Source organism: Hemitrygon akajei, chromosome 11 (genome assembly GCF_048418815.1).
Source record: "Hemitrygon akajei chromosome 11, sHemAka1.3, whole genome shotgun sequence".
In the NCBI taxonomy this organism is placed as follows: Eukaryota; Metazoa; Chordata; class Chondrichthyes; order Myliobatiformes; family Dasyatidae; genus Hemitrygon; species Hemitrygon akajei.
This window is the reverse complement of record NC_133134.1, coordinates 2,175,010-2,191,573: the sequence shown is the minus strand read 5'-3', so window position 1 is coordinate 2,191,573 and position 16,564 is coordinate 2,175,010. Positions and strand designations below refer to the sequence as shown.

The 16,564-nt window shown below is 40.4% G+C and overlaps 1 protein-coding gene across 1 annotated transcript in view; it reads right to left on the bottom strand.

Moving 5' to 3' along the window:
- Window positions 1-16,564, bottom strand: part of LOC140735221 (dynein axonemal assembly factor 8) — a 159,635-nt gene that overhangs the window by 134,209 nt on the left and 8,862 nt on the right. Inside the window, exons 4-6 of the mRNA XM_073060021.1 lie at window positions 12,670-13,293; window positions 11,535-11,661; window positions 951-1,128 (exon numbers count right to left, since the gene is read on the bottom strand). Coding sequence (XP_072916122.1) covers window positions 951-1,128; window positions 11,535-11,661; window positions 12,670-13,293 — 929 coding nt within the window. The remainder of the gene's footprint in view (window positions 1-950; window positions 1,129-11,534; window positions 11,662-12,669; window positions 13,294-16,564) is intronic.

The following is a 16,564-nucleotide window of genomic DNA, read 5'->3' as shown; positions in this document are numbered from 1 at the left end:
ATCCAATAACCATAATAGGATCAATGAAAGACCGAACCCAATAGAAAGGTAACAAACCAATGTGCAAAAGACAACAAACTGTGCAAGTACAAAAGAAAAAAAAAGTAATAATAAATAAATAAGCAAAAAAATATCGAGAACATGAGATGCAGAGTCATTGAAAGTGAGTCCATAGGTTGTGGGAACAGTTCAATGTTGGGGTGAGTGAGGTTGAGCCAAGTTCAAGAGTCTGATGGTTGAGGGGTAATTGATTGATTGATTCTATTATTTCTATTATGATTATTATTCCATTATGGATTTACTGAGTATGCCTGCAAGAAAATGAATCTCAGGGTTGTATATGGTGACATGTATGTACTTTGATAATGAATTTATTTTGAATTTTGAACTGTTCCTGAAGCTGGTGAATTGGGTCTTGAGGCTCCTATACCTTCTTCCTGATGGCAGCAACAAGAAGAGAGCTTGACTTGGATGGCGGGAGGGGGTGTCCCCGATGATGGATAATTAGTCCCTTATTTAGCTTACAATCTACTTGAAAGCAAAATTAATTATTAATGGGTGCTTTTGGATATCCTGAAAATTGAATAGAGCCACACATAACTTTTATTTAGTTCCATAGCTTAATCATTGAATGAGAACTACACAGTAGTGAAAACAAACTACTAATTTCTTTTCCATATTTCAACACAAGTTGGTCAAATGTTTTAATACTAATTCACATTCTCTTTCCCCCTCTCTTTCTACACCACTTACTTAACTTATTTTTTTTTTAAAATGTGTATTGTAATTTATAAGTTTTTAAATAATTATGTATTGCAATGTACTGCTGCTGGAAAACAACAAATTTCATAACATATGCCAGTGGCATTAAACCTGATTCTGATTTTGAAGTTAAATTAAAAACACAAGTCTGAAAATACATTCTTCGAATGAGTTTAAGTTATTTTTACCTGGGAATTTCTTTTAGACCATTGGTTCTGTCTCCATCAGTCATGGACCACTGCTCCCTGCTGGAATAGTATTCTGTTGACACTTGGTTGTTGAATGTGACAGGTGCTCCTGACTGCTTAGTGCAGAACAAGGCGAGCTGTTCCATAAGGTAGTTCTCACTTTTTACACGCGAGGGAACTGCACAGCACAAAAAGAATACTCATGGCATAACAGCGGATTTCATGGTATTTTTTTGTGACATCATAGCAAATGAATAAAGACCAGATAAAGTGGAGCCAGATAATATCTCAGCAGTAGTACTAAAGACTTGTGCTACGCAACTAGCTGGTTGGATCACTGTCTAGAACAGATGCATCAACGCACAAGATCGGAAAAGCATGCAGAGGGGTGTAAGCTCAGCCAGCTTCATCATGGGCACCCACCTCCATACCGTCAAGGACATCTTCAAAAGGTGATCCCTCAAAAAAGCAGCACCCATCATTAAGGACTCCTATCACCCAGACATGGCTTCTTCTCATTATTACCATTAGGGAAAAACTACCATTTCAGGAGCCTGAAAGCACACATGCAACATTTAAGTAACAGGTTAGAAAACCTAAAAAAACCTACAGCACAATACAGGCACTTTGGCCCACAATGCTGTGCTGAACATGTACTATGGGTAGCCCTCTATTTTTCTAAGCTCCATTTACCTGTCCAGGAGTCTCTTAAAAGACCCTATCGTATCCACCTCCACCACTGTTGCTGGCAGCCCATTCCACGCACTCACCACTCTCTATGTAAAAAACATACCCCTGACATCTCCTCTGTACCTACTCCCAAGCACCTTAAAACTGTGCCCTCTCGTGTTAGCCATTTCAGACCTATGAAAAAGCCTCTGACTATCCAAACAATCAATGCCTCTCATCATATTATACACCTCTATTAGGTCACCTCTCATCCTCCGCCGCTCCAAGGAGAAAAGGCTGAGTTCACTCAACCTATTCTCATAAGGCATGCCCCCCAATCCAGGCAACATCCTTGTAAATCTCCTCCACATCCTTTCTGTAGTGAGGTGACCAGAACTGAGCACAATACTCTAAGTGGGGTCTAACCAGGGTCCTATATAGCTGCAACATTACCTCTTGGCTCTTGAACTCAATCCCACGGTTGATGAAGGCCAATGCACTGTACACCTTCTTTCTTTTCTTTTTACAATATTTTTATTCAGAAGGAAAAAAAGATTTACAGAGTGCAACACATAGATACATCTCAACATAACTTGTGTACATTCATATATTGTGATAAAATTGATCAAAATGTTATAGCATAACACATAAAGGTATACCACTCTGTAATCAAAAATTTAAAGATAGGTCATACATCATTAAAAAAATTATATTAAAAAAATTTTATATAAAAAAAATCAACCCCCTACCAACTACCAAAGAAAAAAGCTGATGGATGATAATGGATAAATTAGAAAAGAAAACATATTCGCTTAAGAAGAGAAGATAAAAATATACAAAAAGTCTGTGCACTGTTAAACTTTATAAATTGGAAAAGTAATTTAGAAAAGGTCCCCAGATATCATAAAAAGATTGTTTCGAATTTAAGACTGAGCAGCGGATCTTTTCTAAATTTAAATAAGACATAATATCACATAGCCATTGAAGATGTGTAGAAGGGGTAGGCTCCTTCCATTTAAGCAAGATTGCTCTCCTTGCTAAAAGAGAGGTAAAAACCAAAACCTGTAGGTTAGAAGTATTTAAAGTTATATCTTCATCTGCAATAATACCAAACAAGGCAGTAAGGGGATTTGGGTCAAATTGGACCCTAAAAAGTTGTGAGAAGGTATGGAATACTTCCTGCCAAAACTTTTCAATTTTAGGGCAAAACCAAAACATATGAATTAAAGAGGCATCAGCAGAGTTACATTTATTACAAAGTGGAGAAACATTCGGATAAAAACTGGACAGCTTCTGTTTAGAAATGTAAGCTCTATGAACCACTTTAAATTGTAGAAGGGAATGACGAGCACAGAAAGATGATTTATTAACCCGTTTAAGAATTTTATTCCATCTATCATCAGAAATCTGACAATTTAGGTCATCCTCCCAAGCTTTTTATATTTTATCTAAAAAGTCTTGTCTAGATTCAATCAACAAGTTATAGATACCGGTAATAGAACCATTAACAAAAGGTTTGAAATTTAAAAGATCGTCCAGTAAATTTTTATCAGGACCTATAGGAAAAGTAGTTAATTGGAAACGTAAGAAATTTCTAATTTGAAGGTATCTGTAAAAATGTGTTTTTGGGAGTGCAAATTTAGTTGACAATTGGTCAAATGAAGCAAGAGATCCTGAGATAAACAGGTCCCAAAAACACTTAATACCTAGTTCATCCCAATCCTTAAAGACTTTGTCAGTCATGGAAGGGATAAAAAAAAATTAAGGAGAATGGGAGATGATAATGAAAAATTCGCTAAACCAAAAAATTTCCTAAATTGAGACCAAATCCTTAAAGTTTGCTTAACAATTATGTTATCTGTTATTTTATTTGCTGAAAAAGAAGAATATGATCCAAGAAGACAGACAATAGAGGAATTTTTTACAGAATTAACTTCTAAGGAGACCCATGATGGGCAATCTTTATGATAAATATAATAAGTCCAGAAAGTAATATTCCTTATATTGGCAGCCCAATAGTAAAACCTAAAATTGGGTAGGGCTAATCCACCCATCTCTTTATTTCTCTGTAGGTAAACTTTACTTAAATGAGCTTGCTTATTATTCCAAATATAAGATGTTAAAATTGAATCTAAAGAATCAAAGTAGGTCTTAGGAATAAAAATAGGTAAGGCCTGAAAAAGATATAAAAATCTAGGAAGAATCTTCATTTTAATCAAATTAATTCAGCCAATTAAGGATAAAGAAAGAGGAGACCATTTAGAAAGCGTCTTTTTCACATAATTCAATAAGGGGTTTAAGTTTTCTTTAAATAAATTCTTGAACTTTTAAGTAATTGTTACACCAAGATACGTAAATTGACTTGTAACAACTTGGAACGGAAATTTGGCATTTGATGACATTAGGTCATTTAAAGAAAATAGCTCACTTTTATGTAAGTTCAGTTTATATCCTGAAAAAGAACTAAACTGGGAAATTAAAGAAAGAACCAAAGGTAAGAAGTTTCAGTGTTAGAGATAAAAAGTAAAATATCATCAGCGTATAATGAAATTTTATGAGTCATACCTTCCCTTAGTATACCAGAAATGTCCTTAGATTTTTGAAATGCTATTGCTAAGGGTTCTATAGCTAAAGCAAAAAGTAAAGGACTAAGAGGGCAACCTTGTCTAGTTCCCCGCTGTAATTTAAAGGGCTTAGAAATTTGAGAGTTAGTAATAACCTGAGCGGTAGGAGACAAGTAAATTAATTTAACCCAACGAATAAAATTAGACCCAAAATTAAACTTTTCTAAGGTCTTAAAAAGATCATTCCACTCAATCCTATCAAAGGCTTTTTCTGCATCTAAGGATAATATACACTCTGATTTTTTTTGGATGGTGAATATATCACATTCAACAACTGATGTATATTAAAATGTGAGTAATGATTTTTAATAAATCCTGTCTGGTCATGTGATATAATAGATGGTAAAATATTTTCAAGTCTTCGAGCTAAGATTTTAGATAAGATTTTTGCATCAACATTTAATAAAGCGATCGGTCTGTATGAAGAACATTTAGCTGGATTTTTATTTTTTTTAAGAATAAGAGAAATAAAAGCTTCATAAAAAGATTGAGGGAGTTTACTTGATTTAAAGGACTCTGATAAAACAGAGGATAAATAAGGTGTAAGTAACGTAGTGAAAGTTTTAAAAAACTCCCCAGGAAAGCCATCAGGTCCTGGGGTCTTACCAGAATGTAAAGCACGTATAGCCTCAGCCACTTCTTCATTGGAAATAGGCTGATCTAACTGTGTTAGGCTATCAGCAGACAATGTAGGAATGTTGATATTACTGAAAAAAGCATTCATATATGTCTCATCTAAAGAAGAGTCAGACTGATACAACTTAAGGTAAAAGTCTTTAAGTACGTTGTTAATTTCAGAATGGTTGGATATCTTAGTACCATTATCTTTAAAAATTTCTGTGATTTGATGATTAACTGTAAAAGATATTAAGCGATTGGCTAATAAATTACCTGTTCTATCCCTGTGAATGTAAAATTGAGTTTTACCTCTCAACAGCTGTCGTTCAATTGGGTAAGTCAGCAGAAGATTATACTTGGATTGGATTTCAATACGCTTATTATATATAGTTGGATCTGGAGATAGGGCATACTTTCGATCAAGATCTTTTAATATCGCTGCTAGGTCAGACCTTTCTTTGTCAGCTTTTTTCTTTATATAGGTAGAGTAAGAGATAATTTCTCCACAAATATACGAATATATGCTTTAAAAGTATCCCAGACTATAGTACCAGCAGTATCTCCTTCAAAATTTTCTTTAAAGAAAAAAGTAATATGGTTTTCCAAAAACTTTAGAAAATTTTTATCAGACAACAATGATCAGTTAAAACACCAACTTCTATTTGGTACAGAGTAAACAGGTAATCTTAAAGCCAGAAGCACAGGTGCATGATCAGACAAAGCAATCTCCTTATAATCACAGGATCGAACCAGTGGAAGCAAGTTTCTATCTATAAAAAAGTAGTCAATCCGAGAGTACATATGATGAACCTGAGAGAAATATGAATATTCCTTTTCTTGGGGGTGTAAAAAACGCCACATGTCGAGAATACCATATTGAAATAGAAAAGATTTAAAAAGTAGGACTGATTTATTAGTGACAGGGGTTTTACTTGAAGAGCGATCTAATATAGGGTTAAGCCAAAAATTAAAATCACCACCTATCACTAAGGAATACCGATTCAAATCAGGCAGAAAAGAAAAAAGACGTTCAAAGAACAAGGGGTCATCTGTATTTGAGCATATACATTCACAAATATGATTAGTTTATTCTCAAGACTACTCGAAACAATAACAAAGCGCCCATTTGTATCAGAAATTACATTGTTACGCCCGTGGCCCCCTCCTTTTTGAGAATGGCAGGATCGCTATTGATTCGAGTCAGGAGACCCAGGAAATGAGAGAAAGACATGCAGAATCCACAAAGAGTTTGGAATGTGTCCTGGCCTCCGAAAGGCGGAACCATTGATAACGGCTATTGTCTCTTGGAGACGGGATTGTGTATTGAATCCTGTACGATGCATCGAAGCCCCCAGGCAATGAACCGAGGGGGGGTTGGTGGAGGGATTGCATCATCCCACCCTGATTGACATCTGAGACCCTGTGAGTCAGGATGAAAGAGGGTCTGAGGAACAGCCCCTTCAGACGCACCAGAAGAAACGCTAGCGATCCCATAATAGCAAAAACCAGTGGAAGGCCACGTGCGTCCGTTTCCATTTGCCCCGGAATCGGTGGGCCCTTTACCACGGAAGAACGGTTTTTAGCTAACAACGGGGAAATCAACTCCCAACGATTCTCGAAGGATTGACATCATAAAAGGAATGGGCAAGTTTTAACCTGTCTTTCTCTCCAACCAAAAAGCTGCAGCTTGAATGAACTACAGTGACTTTTATATTTCCATCGGACAATACATTATCCCCTAGACAACGATAGAGCTATTTCTTATTGATTATTATTATACCCGCGCTTTTAGATTTAGTATTGACATATTATCTGTATGTTTGCATTGATATTATTTTGTGTATTTTTATCAATAAATACTGTTAAAAATAGTACCATCAGACTTCAACGGACCTCTCTATCTTTGCTGGTAAGTGACAACATTATGTTGAATAAAGGATACATTCTGATCAAACAGGATAGAGACGCCTCTCGATCTAGATTGAGAGGGTGAGTGAAAATGTATACCCTTCCATCCTTTGAAAAAGCGTGAAATATCATCTTTACGAATATAGGTTTCTTGGAGAAAGATTATACGAGTTTTAAGTTTCCTGATATAAGAAAAATTCTTATTTCGTTTAACAGGGTTATTTAGACCTTTCACATTAAAGTTGAGTACCGTAAATTCCGGACTATAAGCTGCTACTTTTTTCCCACGCTTTGAACACTGCGGCCTATACTACGGTGCAGCTAATGCATGTTTTTTTTCATGCCGCCAAAAACATTTTGCCTCGTAACAGTAGACCAATAAAATTGATGAGTAGTTCACAGAGGTCCAATGAAATTGTACGATAAATCAAGCGCACTTTCACAATTAAATTATTATAAATCAGTCATTTGTACTCACCCTCATCAACATGGAAAACACTCGAAGAAAAGCATATGATGCAGCTTTTAAGTTAAAGGCGATCAATCTGGCGGTTGAAGAAGGAAATCGAGCTGCTGCACGTAATCTTGACATAAATGAATCGATGGTGAGATGGTGGAGACGCCAGCGTGAAGAACTGAGTCAATGCAAAAAGATGACAAAAGCTTTCAGAGGTAATCATAGCAGATGGCCCGAACTTGAAAACTTTCTTGAAGACTGGGTTAACACACAGAGAGCAGGCGGCCGCAGTGTTTCCACCGTGCAGATCAGACTGAAGGCTAAAGCAATCGACACCAAAATGAAAATCGAAGATTTTAGAGGTGGGCCATCGTGGTGTTTTAGATTTATGAGACGAAAAGGCCTGTCCGTTAGGGTACGCACGACTCTGTGTCAGCAGCTCCCTCCCGACCACGAGGAAAAACTTACTAACTTCCGTACATTCACTCAAACAAAGATAGCGGAGAATTCCATCGGGCCAGATGATATCATAAATATGGATGAAGTACCTTTGACGTTTGACCTGCCTCTCACTCGGACTGTTAATAAAAAAGGTGACTCGTCCATCACACTGAAAACAAGTGGCCATGAGAGAACGCATTTTACTTGTGTTCTGAGCTGCACAGCATCCGGACTAAAGCTTCCACCGATGGTGATTTTTAAGCGACTGACAATGCCAAAGGAAAAATTCCCAAAAGAAATCATGGTGAAAGTCAATAAGAAAGGTTGGATGATGGAGAGTCTAATGAAGGATTGGCTGAAAGAGTGCTACGCCAAGCGACCAGGGGGATTTTTTCACAGAAAAAAAGCATTGCTCGTTATGGACAGCATGAGGGCCCATATAACAGATTCAGTGAAAGCTGCCATCAAGAGTATAAACTCAATTCCAGCTGTGATTCCTGGGGGCACCACGAAGTATTTGCAGCCACTGGACATCAGCGTGAACCGGGCATTTAAAGTGGCGCTGCGCGTTGAGTGGGAGACTTGGATGACGAGCGGCGAGAAATCTTTTACCAAAACAGGCCGCATGCGAAGAGCATCTTTAACTCAAGTCTGCCAGTGGATCCTAAATGCGTGGAGCCGTGTCACAACATCCACCATCACCAACAGGTTTCGAAAGGCTGGACTGCTGCGTGATGAAGAGGACCGCGTGCGCTCAAGTGAGAGCGACAACGAAGAGACTGAATTGAGTGACGAGATCCTGAGGTTGTTCAATTCGGACACTGAAGAAGAGGACTTTGATGGTTTTAGTGCGCAGGAGGAAGATGAAGAAGGCGATCAATAACTTTTCCTGGTAGGCTGCAGTATATATATTTTTTTAACCAGTCGTTAGGAGATATTGGAATGTTGTTCGTGCACTGTTCAGTAAAAAAGTATACACAACGTAATTTGTGTGTTACCGATACGTATGTATATTTAAAAGTAGCTGTGTTACAGGCACTGTTCAAAAAAAAGCACTTGCAATATGTATTTGTTTATGTTACCATACGGATTTAATTAAAAGTTAAAAAATCCTCACGTGTAATATCTTTCTGTGTAAATATCTCATATTCCAACGTGGGACACCTGCAGCTTAAAATCCGGTGCGGCCTGTACAAGTACAAAATTGATTTTCTTTCTAAAATTAGAGCGTGCGGCTTTTAATCAGGTGCGCTCTGTAGTCCGGAATTTACGGTATATAAATAAAAGAATCCATCAAGTATCCTTTAGTAATGCATAAAAGGTAATCACAGACATGTAGATAGCGAATAAATAAAACAGTAAAAACCTCCAATCAGCTTTCTGGGAGAACCCATTTCCCCTCTCCCTCCCCCCAAAGAAAGAAATCAGCCAAGGGAGGCTGAAGACTAATTCTAACATTCCCAACCCAAAACTCCGGTGGCTCCAAAAGATATATATGTATAGCTGTGCTGAATAAACGATTGTAAAGATATATATATACAAAAACAAAATATCAAAGTAAATAAGTTCGCTATTTACGAGAAAAAACCATGGGAAAATACAAGTATTAGTCTCGGTAAAGAGGAAATACAAATAAGGAAAATCAATAAGTAAAACAACATATACTTGTGGGTGCATAGAAAAGGAGTAAAGAAACAAATAGAAAATAATTAGAAAGGGAAGCGGTTTAGATAGCTTCCTACATGACTAATTTAAGGCATTCAAGGGGAAAAAAAACAAAATGACAAAATAATGAAAAAACCAAAAACCAGCAATAAGAAATATAGAATATTGTATACTATTGAAAAACAGTAAAAGACCGAAAGGTGTATAAATAATCAAAAGATAGGAAAAATCTGAATGAATTTAAAGTAAAGCAAAACACCCTATAGTTTCATTCCTCAGTAATTACTACATGTACACCCTACATAATTACTTTCAGTCAAATTACTAAAAGGAAGGTCAAAATCAACATAACACTGAGAGAATATAACGTTTTGTTTAAAAAGAGCTGCGAGAAAGTAACATTAGAGGACCCATATAAAGGTGGAAAACAGCAAAAGAGAAAATAGATGCAGTCTGCCTGCATATTTCGCATTGTTTGAAAGATAACAAGGCGCCAGTTACTTAATCAAACAAATGATTAAGACTTCGTAAAACCAAGAAACCTTGTTATCAACAAAGCGCTAATTACTTGATTGAAAACCTGAAATTAAAACATTTAGCATAAAGCAACTCAAGGTTGAATTTAAGCATGGAGACTATGTAAAAATTTCTTAGCTTCTTCAGGCTTCGTAAACTAAGAAACCTTATTATCAGAAGTAGTAACCTTGAGTTTACACGGATCTCTGAGAGAAAGGCGACAGCCAAGCTTAAAAAGATCAGACATGACCTCTTTAAAAGCCTGTCTAGCTCTTAGAACTTCCGGTGGATAATCTTGAACGATCCGAAACTGTTGATCACAAAATTGTAATATGCGTTTCTTCCTTGATTCATGAAGGATCTGTTCTTTAATCTGATAGTCATAAAAGCAAATGATAATAGAGCGAGGTTTGGCAAGATCCCAATTAGGCAGGGTAACTCAGTGAGCGTGCTCAAATTTTGGTAGTTCCGATAATATATCAGGGAATAAATCTTTCAGCATTTGAGCACAAAAATCGATAGGTTGATTACCCTCCAGTTTTTCAGGAAGCCCAAGAATTCTGATATTGCACCTTCGATTCCTGGTCTCCAAATCTGTCAGTTTCTTCAGTAATGCGTTGTATTTTTTAAGTTGTTCCTTAGAAATTTTCTTGAAACCTTCGATATCCTTCTGCAACACTGGCAGAGATTCTTTGTGTAGCTTAATACGAGTTTCAAGGTCATTCACAGTCTGCTGTATCCTTCCAAGTTTCCGATTAAGCGTTTTCAGTTCAGATTTAATCAGGTTGAAGGAATTCTGTAACAAGTCAAACTTGGATTCCAAGTCATCCAGTTTATCCAATTTTTCGAATCTCTCTGACATTTGTTGAGACATTTCAGCCAAAGTCTCTAAAGTAATCTCTTTTCTAGAGTGTTTTCTACTCATGGTGCTCTCACCCAGAAAGGTTTAAACAGCAAAGTAAGCGAATAAATTCGGAGCACGTAGCTACTGCAACCTACTCCATTACAGTCACCGGAAGTCCTCCGTATGCCTTCTTAACCACAGAGTCAACCTGTGCAGCTGCTTTGAGCGTCCTGTGGACTCGGACCCCAAGAACCCTCTGATCTTTCACACTGCCAAGAGTCTTACCATTAATACTATATTCTGCCATCATATTTGACCCACTAAAATGAACCACATCACACTTATCTGGGTTGAACTCCATTTGCTACTTCTCAGCCCAGTTTTGCATCCTATCGATGTCCCGCTGTAACCTCTGACAGCCCTCCACACTATCCACAACACCCCAACCTATATGTCATCAGCAAAATTTACTAACCCATCCCTCCACTTCTTCATCCAGGTCATTTATAAAAATAATGAAGAGAAGGGGTCCCAGAACAGATCCCTGAGGCACACCGCAAGTCACCAACCTCCATGCAGAATATGACCCGTCTACAACCACTCTTTGCCTTCTGTGAGCAAGCTTCTTCCCCTCTGCCATCAGATTTCTGAATGGTCCATGAATCCATGAACACTACCACACTATTGTTGCCCTCTTTTTCTACTTAATAAATTTTTAATAAATAGTTCTTATTTTAATATATTATATTGTATGCCTTTCACTGTACTGCTGCAAAACAATAAATTTTATTGCATATGTCAGTGATAATAAACCTGATTCTGAAAGTATGATTCCTGTTTACCTGAACCAGACCAAGAACTGTTGACAAGATTCTCCACATCAGGGCTGTGGTCTTTTGGATCAACATCGTGGTCTTTGATGTGTTGCAGGCTGCGGAGAATTTCGTCCAGATATGCCTCCTCCACGCACTAAAAATGGTGAGAGCAAGTCAGCTTGATGGGTCACATGAAATATTACCTTATATTTAATATAGAATGAAAGCATTTGTTTAAAGAATACAGGCTGAGAACAGCTTTTAGAAATCAAAGGTACATCTTTGGGCCCCTTATGTAAGAAAGGACATGCTGACATTGGAGAGAGGGTCCAGAGAAAGTTCACAAGAATGAAAGGACTAATGTATGAGGAGCGTTTGATGGCTCTATGCCTGTAGACCTCTGGGGTTTAGAAGAATGGGGGGGGGGGGAATCTCATTGAAACCTATTAAATATTGAATAGCCTAGATAAAGTGGATGTGGAGTGGATATTTCCTATAGTGGGGGATTCTAGAACCAGAGAGACAGCCTCAGAATAGAAGGGAGACCCCTTAGAATAGAAATGAGAGGAATTTTGTTGGCCAGAGGGAGGTGAATCTGTGGAATTCATTGCCACAGGCAGCTGTGATGGCCCAAGTCATTGGGTATATTTAAAGTGGAAGTGATATGTTCTTGATTAGTGAGGGCGTTAAAGGCACGTGGAGAAGGCAAGAGAATGGAGTTGTGTGAGTTAATAATTCATCCATGATGGAATGGCAGAGCAGACTCAATGAGCAGAATGGCCTAATTCTGCTCCAATGTCTTACGGTCTTAAGAAAAGCAACTCTTGTCCTGTCTTATGAAAATGATTTTGGAGCCTGGACTGGAGCACAGATCATTTCAAACTTCACCAAGAGCTGTTGGTGGAGGCAAGGAAATCATAGGAATGTCAGTCAAATTGAACATTTGGATCTCCCATTTATCAATGCTATCAGTTAGCATCAAGCTGCATTTAGACCTAAAGTTCAAACTTATTGTCTTCAGTCCGATAAGGGACCTGAAGTTCCAGTACTTTCTTATATGGCCATCTTAGAAAAAGTATTGTTTAGGGAATTATAGTTTATACTTGATCTCTCAGTTAACCCACTTTTCTTTAACAGAAAAAGTTAATGTATATCAGCTCACCTCTAAAGAAAGAATAGGTGGGTTCTGAGTGTATGGTCCACTGGACATTGGATCTCCACTGTTTAACTTATCCTTTGATACTGTTCCTTCAAGTTCTTGGTTTTTACTGGAGTTCTTGAGGTGCTTTTCAGATGCTGCCTTGTCCAGGATAGTCTGTGAGGTGCTTTCCAAGGTATTTTTTACAAAGTCCCTTGCAGCTGTTAATTCCGGAAGCCCAGCAGTAGTTGGAGTTGGGATGCACCAATAATCCAACTTCCCATCTCCATTGGCTTGGCACCTGAGGCTCTTTTGTTCTTTGCTGCTAATAACCTTTTGCCTGCTGGATGAACATGGGTCTCCTCCACCATTGCCTCTTGCATCTGTAAAGTGCTCCTTTTCAGCAGACTGAGGTTCTATCTCTGGGTGTAGCAAGTTCCTATCATTGATGAGACCTACAGATGGTGTTGAATCTGTAGAATCACCACTGAAAGAAGCAAGTTCACCCTCCAGACAATCATTGATGCCATTGAAATTCTGCAAGTGCCAGGTAGTCTTACCCCGAAAGTCTTCATGATCATCAGATGTCTTTGCTCTGTTCTCTGTTGCCCAGGCCTCAGGTGGACAGCTTGCAGATTCCAGCATTTCCTGTGGGTATTCAGAAACCACTGACACCAGCAGCAACATATAAGCTTTGAGTATTTTATTTATTTATTATTAATTTACAGATATAGCACAGAACAAGCCCCATCGGCCCTTCAAGCCATACTGCCAGCAACCCCTGGTTTAGCCCTAGCCTAAACACAGGCAACTTACAATCACTCATTAAGTTACTAAGCAGTATGTCTTTGGGAGGAAACTGGAACCCCCAGAGGAAACCCATGTGGTCACAGGGAGAATATACCACAAGATATAGGAGTAAAATTCATTGCAACAGATGGCTCTGCAGGCCAAATCATTGAGTATATTTAAGGTGAAGGTTGATAGGTTCTTGATTAATTGGGATGCCAAAGGTTACAGGGAGAAGGCAGGAGAATAGGGTTGAGAGGAATAATAAATCAGCCAAGATGGAATGGCAGAGCAGACTCAAAGAGCCAAACAGCAAAATTCTGAGCCTATGTCTTATGGTACATTTTTCCTGTGACCTTGTGGGCTTCCTTCAGGCACACCCATTTCCTCCCACAGTCCATACACCTAACTGGTCATTGTAAATTGTCCTGTGATTAGGTTCATATTAAATCGGTGGGTTGCTGAGCGGTGAGTTTCATTGGGTTGGAAGGGCCTGTTCCATGCTGTACCTCTAAATAAATAATAAATATTGCTATTTTGCTCTATTGCCAAAGAGCTGAAACCCTACAACAACCCAAACCACCAGTTCAGGCTCTCTATTCAACCCTGACCAACCCAAACCACCAGTTCTAGCTCTCTGTTCAACCTGCACCAACCCAAACCACCAGTTCAGGCTCTCTGTTCAACCCTGACCAACCCAAACCACCAGTTCAGGCTCTCCGTTCAACCCTGACCAACCCAAACCACCAGTTCAGGCTCTCTGTTCAACCCTGACCAACCCAAACCACCAGTTCAGGCTCTCCGTTCAACCCTGACCAACCCAAACCACCAGTTCAGGCTCTCTGTTCAACCCTGACCAACCCAAACCACCAGTTCAGGCTCTCCGTTCAACCCTGACCAACCCAAACCACCAGTTCAGGCTCTCCATTCAACCCTGACCAACCCAAACCACCAGTTCAGGCTCTCTGTTCAATGCTGCACCAACCCAAACCACCAGTTCAGGCTCTCTGTTCAACCTGCATTAACCCAAACCACCAGTTCAGGCTCTCAGTTCAACCCTGACCAACCCAAACCACCAGTTCAGGCTCTCCATTCAACCCTGACCAACCCAAACCACCAGTTCAGGCTCTCCGTTCAACCCTGACCAACCCAAACCACCAGTTCAGGCTCTCTGTTCAACCCTGACCAACCCAAACCACCAGTTCCGGCTCTCCATTCAACCCTGACCAACCCAAACCACCAGTTCAGGCTCTCTGTTCAATGCTGCACCAACCCAAACCACCAGTTCAGGCTCTCTGTTCAACCTGCACTAACCCAAACCACCAGTTCAGGCTCTCTGTTCAACCCTGACCAACCCAAACCACCAGTTCAGGCTCTCTGTTCAACCCTGACCAACCCAAACCACCAGTTCAGGCTCTCCGTTCAACCCTGACCAACCCAAACCACCAGTTCAGGCTCTCTGTTCAACCTGCACTAACCCAAACCACCAGTTCAGGCTCTCTGTTCAACCCTGACCAACCCAAACCACCAGTTCAGGCTCTCAGTTCAACCCTGACCAACCCAAACCACCAGTTCAGGCTCTCCATTCAACCCTGACCAACCCAAACCACCAGTTCAGGCTCTCCGTTCAACCCTGACCAACCCAAACCACCAGTTCAGGCTCTCTGTTCAACCCTGCACCAACCCAAACCACCAGTTCAGGCTCTCTGTTCAACCCTGCACCAACCCAAACCACCAGTTCAGGCTCTCCATTCAACCCTGACCAACCCAAACCACCAGTTCAGGCTCTCAGTTCAACCCTGACCAACCCAAACCACCAGTTCAGGCTCTCCGTTCAACCCTGACCAACCCAAACCACCAGTTCAGGCTCTCTGTTCAACCCTGACCAACCCAAACCACCAGTTCAGGCTCTCCGTTCAACCCTGACCAACCCAAACCACCAGTTCAGGCTCTCTGTTCAACCCTGACCAACCCAAACCACCAGTTCAGGCTCTCCGTTCAACCCTGACCAACCCAAACCACCAGTTCAGGCTCTCCATTCAACCCTGACCAACCCAAACCACCAGTTCAGGCTCTCTGTTCAACGCTGCACCAACCCAAACCACCAGTTCAGGCTCTCTGTTCAACCTGCACTAACCCAAACCACCAGTTCAGGCTCTCTGTTCAACCCTGACCAACCCAAACCACCAGTTCAGGCTCTCAGTTCAACCCTGACCAACCCAAACCACCAGTTCAGGCTCTCCGTTCAACCCTGACCAACCCAAACCACCAGTTCAGGCTCTCTGTTCAACCTGCACTAACCCAAACCACCAGTTCAGGCTCTCTGTTCAACCCTGACCAACCCAAACCACCAGTTCAGGCTCTCCATTCAACCCTGCACCAACCCAAACCACCAGTTCAGGCTCTCTGTTCAACCCTGACCAACCCAAACCACCAGTTCAGGCTCTCCATTCAACCCTGACCAACCCAAACCACCAGTTCAGGCTCTCTGTTCAACCCTGACCAACCCAAACCACCAGTTCAGGCTCTCTGTTCAACCTGCACCAACCCAAACCACCAGTTCAGGCTTTCTGTTCAACCCTGATCAACCCAAACCACCAGTTCTAACTCTCTGTTCAACCTTGACCAACCCAAACCACCAGTTCAGGCTCTCTGTTCAACCCTGACCAACCCAAACCACCAGTCCTAGCTCTCCATTCAACCCTGACCAACCCAAACCACCAGTTCTAGCTCTCCATTCAACCTTGACCAACCCAAACCACCAGTCCTAGCTCTCCATTCAACCCTGACCAACCCAAACCACCAGTCCTAGCTCTCCATTCAACCCTGACCAACCCAAACCACCAGTTCAGGCTCCCTGTTCAACCCTGACCAACCCAAACCACCAGTTCAGGCTCTCTGTTCAACCTGCACTAACCCAAACCACCAGTTCAGGCTCTCTATTCAACCTGCACTAACCCAAACCACCAGTTCAGGCTCTCTGTTCAACCCTGACCAACCCAAACCACCAGTTCTAGCTCTCTATTCAACCTGCACTAACCCAAACCACCAGTTCAGGCTCTCTGTTCAACCCTGACCAACCCAAACCACCAGCTCAGGCTTTCTGTTCAACCCTGACCAACCCAAACCA